The 18,884-nt window shown below is 47.4% G+C and overlaps 1 protein-coding gene across 9 annotated transcripts in view; it reads left to right on the forward strand.

Annotated features, from left to right (window-relative positions):
- MARK3 (microtubule affinity regulating kinase 3) overlaps positions 1–18,884 on the forward strand; it is a 74,233-nt gene that overhangs the window by 41,961 nt on the left and 13,388 nt on the right. For all 9 annotated transcript variants that reach the window (XM_083167818.1, XM_083167820.1, XM_083167819.1 and 6 more), the window contains exons 9-14: positions 4,420–4,539; positions 6,240–6,339; positions 7,460–7,572; positions 9,106–9,259; positions 9,341–9,558; positions 15,180–15,283. In XM_083167818.1, coding sequence (XP_083023944.1) covers positions 4,420–4,539; positions 6,240–6,339; positions 7,460–7,572; positions 9,106–9,259; positions 9,341–9,558; positions 15,180–15,283 — 809 coding nt within the window. The remainder of the gene's footprint in view (positions 1–4,419; positions 4,540–6,239; positions 6,340–7,459; positions 7,573–9,105; positions 9,260–9,340; positions 9,559–15,179; positions 15,284–18,884) is intronic.

Here is an 18,884-nt window from a genome sequence, read left to right on the forward strand (position 1 = left end):
AACGCTCGTAGCTTGTTATTCAAATCCCACAAACTGTACATGAATGCTGACAAAACAGGCAGCCTCCTGGCTCACCTGGTTTACCTGGACCGCCCTGCCAACTCTGTAGCCCAAATATTTGATTCTGATGGGGTAATGAGGACATCCCCGAGGGAAATAGCAGATGTATTTCTTGACTTCTATAGGGAGCTGTACCGTTCACGTCTAAGTTGCTCGCAGGGGGAACTCACCGACTATCTAGACCGAATTGACCTACCTACACTGTCCGAGGAGGCTAGATCTTCCCTCGAGGCACCTATTACAGTTACTGAGATAGAGACAGCGATCCGGTCATTCCCCGGGGGTAAGGCCCCGGGGGTAGATGGGATCCCAGTGGAGCTGTACAGGACGCACCTGGACTCGTTTGCCCCTAAACTTTTGAAGTTATTTAACGATCTTCTTGACCTTAATGTCCTACCGGACTCTATGTCTGAGGCCGTTATAGTAGTTATACCTAAGCCCGGGAAAGACCCTGAGCGCCCTGACTCATACAGACCTATTTCCCTGATCACCACAGACGTTAAGATATTGGCGAAGGTCCTGGCTATTCGGCTAAATAGTGTAATACTGTCCATTATTCACCCGGATCAAACCGGCTTTATGCCAGGTATGTCCACCGGTATTAATTTAAGACGGCTGTTCACACATATTCAGGCCACCCATGCTGAGGAAGTGTACTCTGCCATTGTTTCATTCGACGCAAATAAGGCCTTCGACTCAGTTGAATGGCCTTATCTATGGCAGGTAATGAAACGTATGGGCTTCGGTCCACAATACTTAAGCTGGGTCCAATTGTTGTATATCCGCCCGATGGCCAGGGTCTCTGTCAATAGCCATGTCTCACCTCCCTTTGCGTTAGGAAGGGGTACTAGACAGGGATGCCCCCTTTCCCCTGGTCTTTTCGCTATAGCTATTGAACCGCTTGCCTGCATTCTTAGGACACACAGAGACATAGTTGGGCTCCAATTGGGTCAGAGGACGGACACAGTGGCACTCTATGCTGATGACCTACTTCTTTTTTTAAAAGATTATAGACTGTCTGTACCGATCGCCCTGCAGCTGATGGAGGACTTTGGCAGTTTCTCCGGTCTCACTGTGAACTGGTCCAAGTCCTCCATAATGCCCCTGCGAGGCCCACCACCATTGGCCATGGACACGCCTCTCCCACTTAGCTGGGTATCCCACTTCAAATACCTGGGGATTATTATCACTAATACTAGTCAGGACTTTATACCTAGGAACCTGGATCCACTGCTGTCCGTTGTCAAAGACAAACTGTCGGTGTGGACCAAGTTGCCCCTAAACGTTATTGGCAGGGTTAATTTGGTTAAAATGATCCTACAGCCTAAAATAACATATGTCCTAAACCAGTCCCCGGTGTACGTGCCTGCCTCCTTTTTCAGACACCTAAATAGTCTACTGTCTTCATTGATATGGGCCAATAAACGCCCCAGAATCAGTATCAGCACTCTTACTAGGCCACGGACGGATGGGGGTCTGGCTTTGCCACAGTTCAGACTGTACTATTATGCTGGCCAGTTCTCGCACCTAAGGCACTGGGTGCAAGACACTGATCAGAGTTCACTCCCGACCACATTCCTACACCAAATATGTCCCGACATCACACCCATGCAGCTACTATTGGGTGGGAGGATGCCCCGGGGTGCCCCTCCTCTGGTGGTTCAAGCCATCAAGATCTGGCAGGAGGCCCAATCATTGATGGGATACACGGCTATAGATCCTGGAGCTCCCCTCTGGCATTCTATCAAATTACCTGAACTTGCTTGTCTGTCGGGTAGGAGTCTGTGGTCGTCTGGGGGAGTGGTGACGATTGGACAATTGTATGAGGCAGCTGTGTTGAAGTCCTTCCAGCAGTTAAGGGAGGAGTTTGGGCTGCCCCGGGTACACTTTTTTAGGTACCTGCAGCTGCGCCACGCCTTAAATACCCAGTTTAACAACGGCCCCCCTGAGCTGCTAGCCTCCCCGGCAAAGATTTTCCTGGCTAATCTCGGACAGGTCAAGACCATCTCTCTGGCCTATTCATTTCTACTATCCTTCTTACATAAAGATTCGCTCCCCGCCCTTAAGACCAAATGGGAGATTGATGTGGGTGCCTTTGAGGAGGAGGAGTGGGAGGAGACACTGGCGTCACCACGTTATGCCACGGTCTCCGCAAGATTTCAACAAGTTCAGCTATTTATCATACACAGAACGTATCTTACTCCATCTACTCTGGTTAAATTCGGTGGACGGGCCTCTTCGGCCTGCCCAAAGTGCGGCTCTACACAGGGGAACCTGTGGCACCTCCTCTGGGAATGTCCTCTGGTTAACTCATTTTGGGTGACGGTTAGGTCGGTCATTACATCCACGGGAATATCCGGGCAAGCCCTGACTCCCAAGATGTGTATTTTGGGTAGTAAAGCAAATACGTCACTAAATAATACGGAAGGACAATACGTGACCAATTTGTGTTCCCTAGCTAAAGTCGTTATAGCTAGGCATTGGATGGCTAGCCTGGGACCCACGGTAATGGAATGGAAAGCTCTGGTTAACACCTCAGTACAGCACGAAAAATATGTATACATGTCTCGGGGCACCCTCCCTAAATTTGACAAGATATGGGGCAGGTGGCTGGAATCTCCGCACTCTGCACATGTTTGATGGTGTGGGGCTTGGGAGCAGTGTTGACTGTGGACGCTGATAGCCATACTGTTCATACTCATCTAAGAACTGCTCAACCTATGAGTGTACACCGGTCTGCCACCCTGAATGGGACTGAACCCCTAACATGTGCACCCATTCGTGACTAATGATCTCTCTTCTTTCTCTATTTCTTCATCTTTATTTCTCTCCTCTCCTCTTCTATTGTTAGTTCTCTTAAGGTTTATTTCAAAATCAACAAAGAAATTAATATTGCTACTCAGTCAGAACAGAAGGGCGATATCATCTCCTCTCTCTTCTTTTATTCAATTGATTCCACAATGTATTTTGATATATATTTAGATGTTGACACTGTATGTGAATGCAATGTACGTTTTAACATTATATGCTTGACTTGGATTGACCGATTCACATGCACAAAGTCTGATCTGCTGTTCTGTTCTGTATTTACGACCTGCAAAATAAAAATACTTTATTAAAAAAAAATGATATTTCGGCATTTCTCTGTTTTACGTTTCCCTCCCACTGTTGCCCTACTTCTGTTCTGTCTCCTGCTAGTATATGGCGCTCTGTGATGTGCACGTTAGCAGAAGATCATAGAACCTGTCACTTGGCGTATATAACATCGAGACAGGGCTCCGAATAGTGGAGGGCTGAATCTAGAACAGGGGTGTCACTTGCCAACCCCTAAATGCTGTTGAACTACACATCCCAGCATGCTCTGCCAAAGATTTTCTATGAGGGAGTGCTAAAACTGGCAGGTCATGCTGGGATGTGTAGTTCCACAACAGCCGGAGGTCTGTACTTCTTGCGTTGTGGGTGTTCTAGTGCCCTGTCCCATAATGTGACATGGGTGTAGAACACAGCCAGGAAAGCTGTGTGTTAATGTTCTAGTGGAAATTTGGCTGCTGCGGCTGCTCTCCAGTGATTTGCCATTGGCCATGTCCTTGAGATGTGGGAGTTTGCCAGAATGCTTGGTGAGGTGACTGTTACCTGCTCAGTGTAGTGGTTTGGCACAGACTCTGGAAACCTGTGATATGAAGCCCATTATAGATGACTTACTAGCACAGTAGTTCCGGTGCAGCGCTTCCTTGTATGTGAAACTAAAGGTGGACAAACTGCAAACATCCTGATCGTAAGAGGGAACAAGCGATCGTATGCGCTATAAAAGTACATACGGTCTGCTTATGATGGCGATGAGATCCTATGGATCATACACGCTGGACTGATTATTATGCACCATGTGCACGTCCCGTGCGGATCGCCAGACATTGAGGTGTATGCCCCCCTTAAGGTTTGCTTGATAATGGAAGGTGGGTGATGGTGTGGTTCTGAGGGTGAGCCAGAAAGCACGAGGATGCTACGTATCTCTTTATTAGGTACCAGTGACTTATTTGGCCTCTTTCCCACTTTGAGGGGTATTCAATTTTTTCCCGTTATTTCCAATCCCCGGAAATAACGGGATTTGAGTGTTGGATACCGAGCGGTTTTGGCACTATTCTGCCGCGAATATGGCACATGAACACCCCCACTCTTCCCCCCCAAAAAACAAGCAAATAGCTTACTCCATACGTGTAAAAGACGATACATTTTAAGCACATTGAATCCTTTTAGAGAAAAGCAATTTATAAAGACCAATTATTTTCCTTTTGCCTCAAATTTTAACTTTCTTTGAAGTCTCATTGTTTACTTATCTTGAAATGAAATCCCATCTTCTAGGAATTAAGGGAACGAGTCCTGAGAGGGAAATACCGAATTCCCTTCTACATGTCTACAGACTGTGAAAATCTTCTCAAGCGTTTCCTGGTGCTAAACCCTACCAAGAGAGGCACGCTAGAGGTAAGAGCCTGCTGCTGTAATGTCCGGGCGGCTGCGTACCAGCTGTCACACCTTCTGCATTATTCAAGTGCCAAGCTCCAAAATGTCCTGCCAACTACTGCGCACCTACTTATTTGGGTGGTTTTTGTTTTTTTCTACCTTTCTATTCATTTTATCTTTTAACCAATGCTGTTTTTAGTGCAGTTGACGTGGGTTTAACGATCCGCAGAAGCATGCATTCTTAACGATACCGAGCATACACACAGTGCACAAACTCCAGCTCAGATATTGCTTAGTGTATATGTGGCTTACTTCCCCCGCTGCTGTCGATCTACTGACAAGCCAGCACTGTGCAGCCAGTCACTATTACAGATTATACCCCTTTCACACCAGAAAACGCAGGGGCATTCTCGGGTTGGCCCCTTTCTGGTGGGGGGGGGGGCGTGCAGACTGCGGGGATCCGGGCGGCGGCTGTGCGCTTCTAGTGCTATTTGCCGGGCAGCGGGGCGGGAAGCACTGGATTTGAAAACATATTAAAAAGACTGGGCGGATGCTGATTGGCTGAGAGCCTAGCCACCGCTGCCAGAATCCCAGCAGTCTGGACACTGCTGCCCAGACCCGGGTGAGTACCTTCACACCAGCTAGTAACCCCGGCTAGTCGCGGGAGCAACCCTGCTAGCTAGGGTTGAAATCGGGGGCCAACCCAGGAATTTTGGCTGGTGTGAAATGGGTATTAGTGATTGGCAGGACATAGACACCTTCTGTGCAGAAGTATTGCTCACAGCCTTCTCCTCCTGCACTGACTTCTGGGGTGCTGAGTGTAAGATTTTTATGGTAAAAGGATCTTGGGAGTGGGGGGGGGGGGGGATGCTGTAGTTATCTCTCCCATGTGTTAAAAGGAGATCAATCTGTAGGATAGATATTTCAGTGAGATCCTGTGGGGGAAGGGTGGTTTTGAGGCTGGTTGCGGAGAGGAGTCGCACTGTGTTTCCTGGTTAGTAGGTCAGCAGAGAATCCTTACATGGATAAAATGGGCCATTTAGACCTTTTCTGCACATTAATACAGTCTATTCATTGTCCCCCAATGGTCTCTGTACTATCCAACACTGTGGGAATTCTTATAGGCAAGAGCAGATTGAGCCACAATCTAACTTGGTGACTTATCGCCATGTATAAGCGTTAATAGAGTTTGTGGTGGTGGTGGTGCTAATTTGCGTGGACAGAGAAGGGGTTAAAGTCACCAGATCGACACCAAATAGGTAGACGGAGCCTATATCCACACATGCAATAAATCAGCAGGGCTAAAGTCGACACACGCATTACTTCGACAGTGGTAAGGTCAACATGTCTTTCACACTTTTGTGCCGACAGTCGCTGTTTCATACCCTACCATCCGCTAGAGCATGGAGGGAGGATAGAATAGTGTGCCCGAAACATGGCGAGCGCAGCGGTACACCGATAATTGTTCATGTCGACTTAGGTTGAAATCCGGGCCATAAAAAGTGAAAAGCCTGTGTCAACATTTTGAACGTCGCCCAAAGCCCTAATGTATGTCCACTTTCATAGTGTCGAGCCTATGACCCATACCCAAAGAGAAGGGGGGTGTGTGTGTGTGTGTGTGATACGTGAGGGGCAGCCAGCGAGATCTTGTTTGTCTCATTGTTATCTGTGCTAAATGAGCCATGTTCTGTTTCCTCTCCTGTCATCTGTCTCTAACTCAGCAAATAATGAAGGACAGATGGATCAATGCGGGACACGAAGAGGACGAGCTGAAACCATTCGTCGAGCCAGAGCTTGATATTGCGGACCAGAAACGAATAGGTAATCAATTGTTATTTAAAGGATAAGCGCTTACGTGTTGTCCAATGTCAGAACCGCTTACCACGACGTGACTTGTTAATTAATCCGTTCAATTACTTTTTACTTGAAGATGAAAGAGCAGCTGAAAACATTTGTTCCTTAGCACACGGAACAGTGGGTCTAAAGTAGTTTTGTACACAAAGCTTTAACGAGCACCTTTTAATTAGCAGAACTGTAGGGAACACACTACCTCGTTAGCATTATGCCTCGATGAATCTGTGCACGGTGAACAGGAGGCAGCGCGCTGTCATGCTGAATGTACATTGGGCCCCGATCAGTACTGCTGATAGTGGGAAGGGGCCTATGGAGTAAATCATGGATGTAAACCCCTGATGCAACTTTATATTCTAATCCGGAAATGGTCTGCTGCAAGTACTTGCTATTAACAATCAGGGTGGCTTACTGCAAAGTGGGAAATGTATGGCGATGCAAGTGGCGGTTTAGACCAAATTGTCCAGACTTCAAGTACTGTGCACCTGCCTGCTCGCTGTCACAGCTGGCAGATCAGTATTAAACTGACCCCCTGCACACGCCATTTCCCCCTCGCTAGCTTTTTGGAATGAGGGGAAAACTGTGTATGTGGCCGCTAAAACGGTGAGACTCGCGGCTAAATGCAGCAGGCTCCCTGCATTAGCCTTGCTGTTTGGGCGAATCCTCGCCGTCAACGGACAGTGAGGATTCCCCCGGAACGTTCAATAGGGTGAGCACCCGGCACGGGGGTTAAACAGTGAGGATCGCTTGTTTTCTTTTAACCCCCCCGCCGGCCGCATTGAATACACCCTTCAAAATACATGTTTCTACGCATTGCCATGTGTTGGGTGACCTCATAGAGCACACAATGGCTGCCAACTGTTTGGATATTTCCTGGGTGTAGCAATGCTAGTACTGGATGTAGCTGTATTGGTGCAGGCCAGTAATGGTCCCCATCCTCACACCTATCATGCCCAATATCTACCCATGCCCTATTATATGGAAGCGATCAGGCCTAAAGTCAGGGACAGGGTAGATATATTTAGGATTTTTGTGTATAGATAACTACATCCTGAAGAACAGCTCCAACCAGATGTTTTTCTCCTGTTAGATATAATGGTTGGAATGGGATATTCGAGGGAAGAGATACAAGAATCCCTTAGCAAAATGAAATATGATGAGATCACTGCTACGTACCTGTTACTTGGAAGAAAATCAACTGAGGTAACCATGTCGCACCCTTTTTCAATCCTATTGTAGGTGTGTTGTGTTTAAAGGGACTTTTTTAGTTCTTGCAGAAATTGGTACTACCTATTGCACTCAGCAAATGAATGGGTCTATGCACACACACACTGTCATCAGTATTTGGTCTTTAGCATTAAAGTGTAGGGGTTTCCTCTAGATCACAAGGGCCCTGGGTCGGGTAGCTTGGGGCCGGTACGTTGTCTGCAGGGGATGAGGCACGGTTGTGTCTTTGTAATAGCAGAGTAGAGGTCCCGTGAAGCTACAGAGGCAACGTCAGACACTGACGCTAATTTTGCTGTGGAACCTGACTATACTTTTCTTGACCCTCCTCCAGAGCTGTGCAACTTCATAGTGTTGCTTCAGGTAACAAAGTATTAGTTTGTTTTTGTTACGTTAGAACACCGTTTATCAAACCTGGTCCTCGTGGGAACCTAAAGCTGGGTACAAGCTAATACATACATCTGCAGATATATCTACAGTCTGCTTGGTCAGCCTGTTCTCCAGACGTGCTGCCGGATCCATCAAGATGGACATCACAAGAGGGTTGGCACATTTGCATGCGTCCGCCCACTGAGCTGTCAATCAATGGAGGCTCTCAACACGGCTGTATTTGTTGAGAGCCTCAGCACCAGCACGAATCGGCAATATATGCCTAGATATATGGAACATCGGCTATGGTGCACAGCCAATGCACTATACCTGTGAATGACACCGTTCAGATATATATCGCTAGTACACACTGGCTGATGGTGCATTGATAGGGTGCATTGATAGATCGCCTGTTCAATCGAACTACCAATATGTTGGCCAGTGTGTATGCACCTTGACAGAGAGCTCTGTGTTCCAGATCATCCAGCTGGAGCTTAGGTATGTTCATTGACTAACACAACGGATCTCTAGGTGGTGCTAATCTGAGGATACCCTAAAAACACACACTTAAGCTGGAAACGCTATATGCTTATCTGTCCAACATTTCTGGTTGGAATGAAAGTCTGGTAATGTCTGGGTGCAAATAACCATTTCATCCTAAAATAGCCGAAAGTGGTCATTCGTCTAAATTGGTTAAATCAAATGGAGATAACCAATTTATCCGACTGTCCATGTTTTTCTGTTTTCTAGGGTTTTGGAGCAAGTCATTTGTTCTCATACATTCCCAGATTAGCTTTCCTACTACAAAGATTGGACAGATGATGTTATATTGGGTATCCAGCTTATGAGTTCCATGTGGAAGGAGTTAAAGAAACGCTGCTTTAGAACAGCATATCCTACTTAAACTGAGGAACTGAGACTATTCTGTAAGAGGTGTATTTAGAATTCTGATTTTTGCAGACTTTATAGTTCTACATTGCGTCTAACGATAGCTGCACATGAGTAGTCACCTGCATTATGCTTCTAATGGCCTAGATTGTTCGAGTTCGCCAACCATAGTGCACTGGGCTTGGTTCACAGAAGGAAATAGGGAAAGTTCTTGATCTCTGAATCGGTGACGAGTTCTTTTACTCCCATGTACAGTTGGATGCCAGCGACTCCAGCTCTAGCAGCAATTTGTCACTTGCTAAAGTCAGACCGAGCAGCGATCTCAACAATAGCACTGGGCAGTCCCCGCATCACAAGGTGCAGCGCAGCATCTCTTCCAGCCAAAAACAGAGGAGGTACAGTGACCACGGTAAGTAGACGGAACGTCAGGATTACTTATGGGGGTCATTGTTCAATGAAAGACCAACAAAGCAATTCTGTTCTGTTTTAGCTGGCCCTGCCATACCTGCAGTCACAGTTTACCCAAAACGAAGCCAGACGAGCACCACGGATAATGATATTAAAGAAGAGGGGGTGCAGTCACGGAAATCTAGTAGCAGCGCTGTTAGCGGGAGAGGAGTAACGCCTCCTAGCCCGATGCTTGGGAACGCAAACAACCCAAATAAGGCGGATATCCCCGACCGGAAGAAGAGTTCTGTTGTTCCTAGTGTAAGTATACATTACTATGTTACTGCTTTGTTTCATCTTAAATAAGGAAGTATCTTGCTTGTTCCGTGATTTCGTGTTCACTAATTCTAGTTGGTGGTCTGCTTATTACGAGTTCTTCGAACAAAACTTGTACATATAGCCCCTCTAAAACACGACTTAATACAAGATCGTTCCCTTGTATCTGATTACTTCCTAGAGTAACACCTGCAGGTAGGTGACGGAATGCTTTCTGTGTGACTGTGAGTTTTAAGTCTCTGCAACTATATATGTTTTAGAACGGATAGGGACTGATCAAGAGGTGGATGGAAATGCAGCTGAGTCTAATGGCGGTCCCCCGTCAGCTACTTAATGCAAAAGATGCCACAGAGCATTTCCGTGGTGTGAAACTGTACACCTGAATGTGCAAGGACCAAGTCAGTCATTGTACTACATCTGTAGGTGATGTAGTACTGATTTTGGAGGGTCTTTTAGACGGGATGCAGTTACAATCCCGACCGCTGAAATCCCGACACTTTCTCCCTCTATGGGTGTCCACGACACCCATAGATTGAGAATAAAATTAGTGTAGAGAGGCACCAGGCCCGCTGCGCGGCGAGCATGCAAGGGGGGGCAACCCACATCCAAACACCCCCCCCCCCCCCCCTTGATGGGATTTCAGCTGTCAGGATTTTGAACGCCAGGATTTAGTACCAATCCCTTTTAGACGTGCCATCGGTCATGCTATTGAAATTTTCCCTGAGGCAGGCGCACTTACGGCATCAGATTACGGCCTCCTTTTAGAGCGGTTGGGTGTCTGTGTATGCAACCACTTTCACCGACACGCCCAGAGCCACCGCCCTATCACCAGTAACACCCGCCACCTTTTCAAGACCTTTCTGATGCTGTGTATTAAGCACCTGTAAAGTTTATGCAACATGAGGTTTTTCGGGCTCTTCACAAATGCACAATGGCAAGAAAATCGCTCCACTTTGAAGACGAGCGTTGCATGTAAATTTTTTGGGTAAGGCACAATGTGAAGGAACAGGTGCGTGTCTACCCTCAATTTTCATTTAAAGAAAGAAAATTCTTTCTCTTTCAATGGTCCTGGTGATACAGCTCAACATTGGGATGTAGGAGGGTCCGTAGGAGTCAGGCACCTATCCTAAAGCTTTTGGAGGGTAGGCTCCTCCCTTCTGCATCCCAGACTCCCCAGTTCGTGTTAGGTGCCCACTGGAGTGGGAGCTATTCTAAAGGGCTGCCGGAGCAGCTGAAGGATTAGAGTGAGTTAGGAGTTTTTTATTTTATTAACTTTCACACTAGCTAGGTAGGCACAGTGTGAGGATTCTTTAATGACCCCCGTAGACAAGAAGCTGGAAGGTAACCTCAAGGCAATATTTGAGGAGGTAGGCTACACTTTACGCCCTCTTATAGCATCAGCCTGGGTCTCTAAGGCCATGATTGTGTGGGCCAATGACCTGTGTACAATTTTACATGCTGATCCATGTGTGTTGCTGCTTGCTGAGAAGCTTAAAGCAGCTGCGGAGTATGTGCTTGAGGCTGAGGAGGAAGCTCTCAAAATGGCTTCCAGAGTTTCCACAGTGTCCGTCAATGCCAGGAGAGTGCTTTGGCTTAAAGCCTGGGAGGCGGATAATGAATCAAAAAAGGCCTTAGAGGCTTTAGCTTTTAAAGGAAAGCTGTTGTTTGGTTCAGAGCTGGAAGAGATTATTAAGCAGGCCACGGGAGGAAAAAGTACCTTCCTGCCGGCTCCTCCAGCTAAGCAGGCCTCAAGGTTTTCTGCTTTTAGGCCGTCCTTTCGGCCCTCCCCTAGAGGGGGTGCGTCCTTTCGAGGACAGTCTTTTAGGGGAAAGTTTCAGTCCTCCAGGGGCAAGGCCCCAAAGTCAAAGTTCGGTTCCTTTCATAAGAAACCAAGCACCAAAGGAGAGGACAAGCCCTCCGCATGACTACCTGGGGAATACCCCAGCGGTGGTCAAGGTGGGGGGTGTCTGAGATGGTTCAGGGCTGCGTGGGCATTGTTGGGCCGGGACTCCTGGGTGCTAGACATTGTATCCCAGGGTTACAGAATTCCCTTCAAAGGTCTTCCTCTGAGAAGATTCATTCCTACATCACTACCAAAGGAGTCGCGGCTCCGTGTTGCTCTTTTGGCGGCGGCTCAATCTCCCTTAGAGAAAGGGGTGGTTATCCCGGTCCCTCGAGCGGATTGTAAGAAAGGCTTTTATTCCACTCTGTTTTTGGTGCCCAAGCCAGATGGGTCTTTCAGACCAATCTTAAATCTAAAGTCCTTGAATCTCCATCTGTGGGTAGACCATTTCAAGATGGAATCTCTGCGGTCTGTGCTGCTAAGCCTGGACCAGGGAGAATTTTTGGCGTCCATGGATGTCCAGGACGCATACCTTCATGTGCCAATCCATCCGGAACATCAGGCTCTCCTTATGTTTGTTATAGGAGACCTGCATTTGCAATTCCAGGCGTTGCCCTTTGGTCTGGCCACAGCACCAAGGGTATTCACCAAAATAATGTCAGTAATGGCGGCGGCCCTCCGACTGAGGGGAATCACTGTGATTCCGTATTTGGACCACCTGCTGTTCAAAGCAGAGTCGGCGGAAAAGTTGCAGAGTCACTTGGCAGAAGCCAGCAGGTTTTTGCAGGCTCACGGTTGGCTTTTAAATTTACAAAAGTCTCAGTTGGTGCCATCACAGAGACTCCAGTTCCTGGGAGTTGTCCTGGATACCCATCTACATCGGGTATTCCTACCAGAGACGAAGGCCAGGGACCTGGCCTCCTTGGTGTGGGAGATCCTGGCGTCTCAGAGCCCATCGGTTTGGAGCTGTCTCAAACTGTTGGGGAAAATGGTGGCGACTTTCGAGATGCTACAGTTCGCCAGGTACCACTCTCGAGTGTTCCATTGGAACATCCTGACATCTTGGTCAGGGAATACTCAGACCATGAAGTCAGAGCACATAGTGTTGTCTCCAGAGACACGGTCTTCCCTGCATTGGTGGATGGAGGTGGATTCCCTTCAGTTGGGTCAGTTTCTGCAGTCCTGGGACTGGCTGGTAGTCACTACCGACGCCAGTCTCAGGGGCTGGGGTGCAGTGGTTTTGGACCTGCGCCTCCAGGGCTTATGGACCTCGGAGGAGTCTGCCTTGCCGATCAATATCCTGGAACTGCGGGCTGTGTGGAAAGTGATATCTCTGGCGGGGGTCTTCCTTTAAGGATTCAGACTGACAACGCCACGGCTGTGGCGTACCAGAATCATCAGGGAGGCACACGCAGCAAGCTGTCCATTTCGGAGGTTTCCCGGATCTTCTTGTGGGCGGAACAGAATGTTCCAGCGTTGTCAGCGATATTCATCCCGGGGGTGGAGAATATCGAGGCCGATTTCCTGAGCAGGGAGGAGCTGCTAGAAGGGGAATGAAGCCTTAACCCACCGGTGTTTCATCAGATTACACTGAAGTGGGGAACTCCAGAGGTGGACCTGATGGCATCGAGGTTAAATCATCAGGTGCCCAGGTTCTATGCCAGGACAAGAGATCCATGGGCTGAAGCAGTGGATGCAATGACTATTCCCTGGGAGGGGATTCTGCTTTATGCTTTTCCGCCGTTTCCAATGCTGGCGAGAGTATTGAAAAGAATCCAGTCCCAAGGAATTCCGGTGATTCTAGTAGCACCGGATTGGCCAAGGAGGTCCTGGTACTCGAGGCTTCAGAGATTGTCTGTGGACTCGTAATGTCTGCCACTGAGTTCAGATCTGTTAAACCAAGGGCCGTTCTTACACATAGATTCAGCTCGGCTAAATTTGACGGCTTGGCTATTGAAACCGCCATCTTGAAGAACAAGGGTTTCTCGGAGGCTGTGGTTAACACCATGGTAAAAGCTAGGAAGTCCGTGTCTTCAGCAAACTATTATAGGGTCTGGAAGACCTATATTAGGTGGTGTGAAAGGCAGAAGTCGCACACATCGCGGTTTCGACTTTCAAAATTGTTGGAGTTTTTGCAGGATGGTTTTTCGTCTGGGGTAAGCCTTCAATCACTCAAGGTACAGATATCGGCCTTGTCGATTTATTTCCAGAAAAGGATAGCTTTGCTACCGGAGGTGCAAACTTTCCTGCAAGGGGTTTCACGATTGAAACCTCCCTACAAGCAACCAGTGGCTCCGTGGGATTTATCACTGGTACTGGAGTGTCTTCAAAAGGCACCCTTTGAGCCACTGAGGTCGGCTGACCTTAAGTTTCTTACATGAAAGCTTGTATTTTTGTTGGCTGTTGCGTAGCTAAGTGAGTATCAGAGTTGGGAGCGTTGTCCTGCAAGTCTCCTTTTCTTATTTTTCATCATGATAGGGCTGTTCTTCGGACAGTACCCCAATTTTTGCCAAAAGTAGTCTCTGCTTTTCATCTGAATCAGGAGATAGTTCTGCCTGTGTTTCAACCCCCAGAGGGTTCAAGAAAAAGGGACAAATTGAGGAATTTGGATGTTGTTTATGTGGACAGGGTGAAGGGTGTCAGGAAGACTGACACTTTGCTAGTCTTGTATGATGTGCACAAGATTGGTTGGCCTGCCTCTAAGCAGACCATTGCTAGGTGGTTGCGTTCTGTCATTGCCTTTGCATATACTAAGGTTGGTAGGCCTGTGCCGGACAGGATTAATGCGCATACCACCAGGTCGGTCGCCACTTCTTGGGCGGTTCGATATGGGGCCACGGCTGAGCAGGTTTGCAGGGCCGCCACTTGGTCGTCTGTTCACACTTTTGCCAAATTCTATAGGTTCCATGAGTTCGCGTCGGAGGACGCATCATTCGGGCTAGCAGTGATGAGAGCTGCAGACCTATGCGTACCCTCCCAAAGGACCGGCTCTGGAACGTCCCAATGTTGAGCTGTCACCAGGACCATTGAAAGAGAAAAAGGGATTTTTGTAAGAACTTACCGATCGAATCCCTTTCTCTGATATGGTCCTGGTGACACAGCGATCCCTCCCTTACGCTCAGTAAGTATGCCAGTGTTCATGATGTTTCATGTTATATATGGTTGAAAAGTTATTTTTGAAATTGTGCATATAATATGTGCAGGCGTTTGTACTGAGTTAATGTATTCCGGTGGCTTTGAAAGATTGAACTGAGGAGTCTGGGATGCAGAAGGGAGGAGCCTACCCTCCAAAAGCTTTAGTATAGGTGTCTGGCTCCTACGGACCCTCCTACATCCCAATGTTGAGCTGTCACCAGGACCATATCAGAGAAAGGGATTCGAACGGTAAGTTCTTACAAAAATCCCTTTTTTGCCAGATGAGACCCTAAAACACGGAACGGTAGGTAGTAGGGCATCTGCGTGTTTCTGCCGCTCTCAAATGCACCAAATGTGGAACCTGCCACTTTACTTTGTTCAATGAACGCGGTTCAGAAATGTAGCTAGAAAACACATTGAGGTTTATGGTACAGTATCCTGTGTTGCCGATGCTCATGATTTAGTGTGTTTGTTGTTTCCCACAAAGAGGGACAGTCCATGAATAAGGAGCAACCCTCTTCAGAAACTATAAAGGTCGGGTGTAGCTCCATGACCAGGTCCATGTGTGATTCTGGATGAGGGGTTTTGTACAATCCGCTCTTCATCTCTCTGCTTTCTCTCATTGCAGAATAATTCTACGTCCAGCGGTATGACCCGTCGAAATACGTATGTCTGCAGTGAGCGCGCCTCCACTGACCGGCACTCCGTCATTCAGAATGGCAAAGAGAACAGGTATCGTATACGCTTTGGTCTATGCTTATTGTAGCCACTAGAAATGGCACACCAGGCTTATCAGGGTTGCTCAGGTACAGTGGGACTGGCCTATGTAGGATAGCGCTGGCCGGTCCTCACACACAACCGTTATGAATCTCATTGTCCTAGTAGAATGGTTTTGATCCATTCAATCTATATTGTGCCATTGAGGTACTATTAACATACTGTTTCTGCTGCATCTATCTACATGTAATCCCCCTTTGTCCACGTTCTTTATGGCGCTGAAAAGTGCAAAGGATTGGATCCCCGATCAGGGTTCCAGCAGCTCAGTTCAAGTGAAAGGGATAATAGAATGATTCACTAAAGGCAATGCCGTATTAAGAAAGGAATAGGATAAAGAATGTGTTTTTCAGGCAAAGCTTTTTTTTAGTTTCCTTTTGTCTCTTATCTGAGAATATTGTTTCACAAAAGACATTTGTCTTCTGTTTGCCTCACCCACCCGAGTGAATGAGCCATCCAACAAGTGATTGGCAGGTGTAACCGCGTAGCAGTCGCTGCACGGCTTATCAGTGTTCCGGTCTCGCAGGGACTAAGGGGGGTATTCAATCCCGGGTCAAAACTGTCGGTATGTCTCGACAGCTTGACCCTGGCCCGTTTGCCTTTTGCCCGCCTGCATATCGGAAGGCGGGATTATATGTCCCGCCTGCCAATCAGCGAAAAAGGGGCATGCCCTCATAAACGGCCGTGATCGCGACAATCCACAGCAGATCTTGGCAAAACAGGCCCGTTCTGTTGATCTGCCTCTTTGGAAGGCTTTCTCTGTTGGTAAAGTCAGCATTGAATAGGCACCCAACACTATTTTCCGCATCTGGTAGAATAATTAATATTTGTGGATGGTGTGTCGGCTAGGAGGTCAGGCAAATCTACACAATACAAATTTTTCTATGGGCTTAGCAATGGATGATTTCAATGGCGGGATACAAAGTTGCGACTAGTGGTGATGCATACTGATGCATGCACAGCACCTATAGGCTGATCACAGTAGCACACTTTAAGGAGTTGGTGTCGGCTGTGCAGCAGTCTGGAGACTGTTTTCAGCACAAGGCAGCTGGGAGCTCAAAGAGCAGCTAAACCCTGTGAGTGCCGCGGCAATTTGTCAAAATAGGTGTGAAAATTGGCAAGCAAACCTTTTTATTCATCGTAATGACCTGTCATTTTACCTTTATATAGGAAATATGTTTATTTTAAACAACATTTGGTACTTGTGTAGTTTTGCGGCGCCACTTACGTAGTCAGCGTTGTGTTTCCAGGGTCAGCGTCCCTGTCGGCATCCGCGTCGTGCTCCCGTATTCAGCTGTTTGTGTACGTTCGCGCCTAACCGGAGCTTACGCAGTTAGCGTAGTCAGTCAGCGTTATGTCAACGCTTATTACTTTGTGTTGGAACCATTGACCATTTTTAACCTGCCTGACCTGACCGGTGTTAATGTGTTCCTGAAACACCCCCACTATCCACATCAGCCCGATGCGTGACGAGTCCCGCAACGGGACACACTACACGGCCTCCCGACCTGTTCATACCCCCACTAGCCACGTCTTTGTGGAGTTGACTCTTTAAAGTGTAGTGCGCCACCGAGCGCACGTGTGAAACGAGCCCGAAGTATGGCGAGCGCGCGGATTACTTTACGTGCATTACGCAGGGTTCATTATGAGATGCACTTGCGCCCTCACTGTTTGCATGTCTACATCCTAGTCAAAACTTATTTTCACAATTTCAAAAGTACTAGGTAAGAATGGTGTACAGGTGATAGTTCCCAGCGTCATGGGCAGGGGTGGCCAAACCAGTCCTCGAGATCTACCAGCAGCTCATGTTTTCCAGGCCACCTGGGGATCTGTAATATGACCGTTACTAATGAATGCAGCAGGTTTGAAAACGTGACAGTTAGTAATGACTGCACCTGTGCACCAGCTGGGTGGTCTGGGAAACGTGACCTGTTGGCCGATCTCAAAGACCTGTTTGGCCAGCCCAGGTCTAGGTAGACAATCATGCATTTATCACCGCCCACTTTATCACTTTACTGAGGTCAGTACTATGTTCTATTCCACACCCGGTGAGAAGAATGTGCAGTACAGTTGGCCAGATCCTCATACCGGTCACTATATTGTATTGAATTGTAGGCGGCTTTTTTACCCACTTTTCTGAGTTTTGCAATGTTTGCTGTCTTTGCTTATGATTTAGTTTAGTTCGGTGTCATGGGTCCTAGTACCAGCCATCGGAAGTCTGCTTTGTGTTGATCCCAGTTGGCGGTGTTCCTCCTGCCGCCTTCACCACATTTGTCCTAACATAAAACAGTGTAAGCAATAGGCCAGAGATCGGAATAATGTATATTCTAAAACAGCCAGATTCATAACTGTCCTTGTCCCTGAGCCCTGAGCACAGTGTTATATAATGGTTAGCATGTGTATTCTGCATAATGTCACTTGGCGCACCACAGAGCTGTCACTGAATTGATGCCGACTTTTTCATAGCCCGTAGCAATCCGCCGGCACGAGTGTTCCTTTACTTCTGTGAGCTTTCTCATCAAATCTGCGATTATGCTTGAAGCCTAATTACTTTTACCACAAAGAAATGTAGAGCTGCGCTCATCAATAGATACAAAGAAATGACATCTGATGGGGCAGAATTGTGTGTGTCAAGACACACTACCAAAACATTTCCCACATTTTATATCAATTATGAAATATCGTAATCTTTAAATATAAGGATATAATGTTGGATTAAAACATGGGGGGCAAATTCAATAGTATTTACCATGGCTATTCGCTTTGGGCGCCCAACGGAGCAATTGAATTGTTGCTCCACTCCTCAGGTGCAGAAAGCTGAAGCTGCGTGGATTTTCACTCGCAGTCACTGGAGACGATGAGCTGAGTTGGAATAGTTATCGTTTAAGCGGTGCACTTAGTCACATCCATTTGTTCTGTTGTGTTTAGCCGTGATCACTTTTTGGATGAGTATTGGGCTCTCCTATTGCGGCCCATTTTGTTCATCAATAAAGTGCCATTATCGCAGAACTGAAGGGCTGCTTATCGATAAGTGCTGGCATCGGGGGGTTTAAGTAAATTACTGCTGCTAATAGGATATCCCCTCCAATATATAAATAAGCCACTTGAAATTGTGATAAATACTAAATAGGGGGTATTCAATCTTGTCCGGTATTTCCAACAGCCAGAAATATCAGCCATCCGTACTCAATCCTGGCAGTTTTCGGACAGGAATCATCTGTGCAGAGTCTACTTTAAAGTCGAATCTGCATTGTCAAAAACCGCCGCTGGATTTCAACCATCGACGGCCGTAGTCTCCGATTCACAGACTTTCCGAATGTCAGAATAACAGACCCGACACTGAATAGATCGAATGTCAATTCGACCTAATCTTGTCAGAAACTAAATATTATTTCCGCCTCGAAAACCCGGCACTTTGTCCCTCTATGGGTGTCCATGACACCCATAGATGGAGAATAAATTTAGTGTGCCGAGCCTAGCGAGGCACCAGGCCCACTGCGTGGCGAGCACAGTGAGCCTGCAAAAGGGGGTGATCCACGCCTCCCCCTTGTCGTGCGTC

The sequence above is a fragment of the Crinia signifera genome, chromosome 12 (assembly GCF_055691185.1).
Source record: "Crinia signifera chromosome 12, ASM5569118v1, whole genome shotgun sequence".
NCBI lineage: Eukaryota > Metazoa > Chordata > Amphibia > Anura > Myobatrachidae > Crinia > Crinia signifera.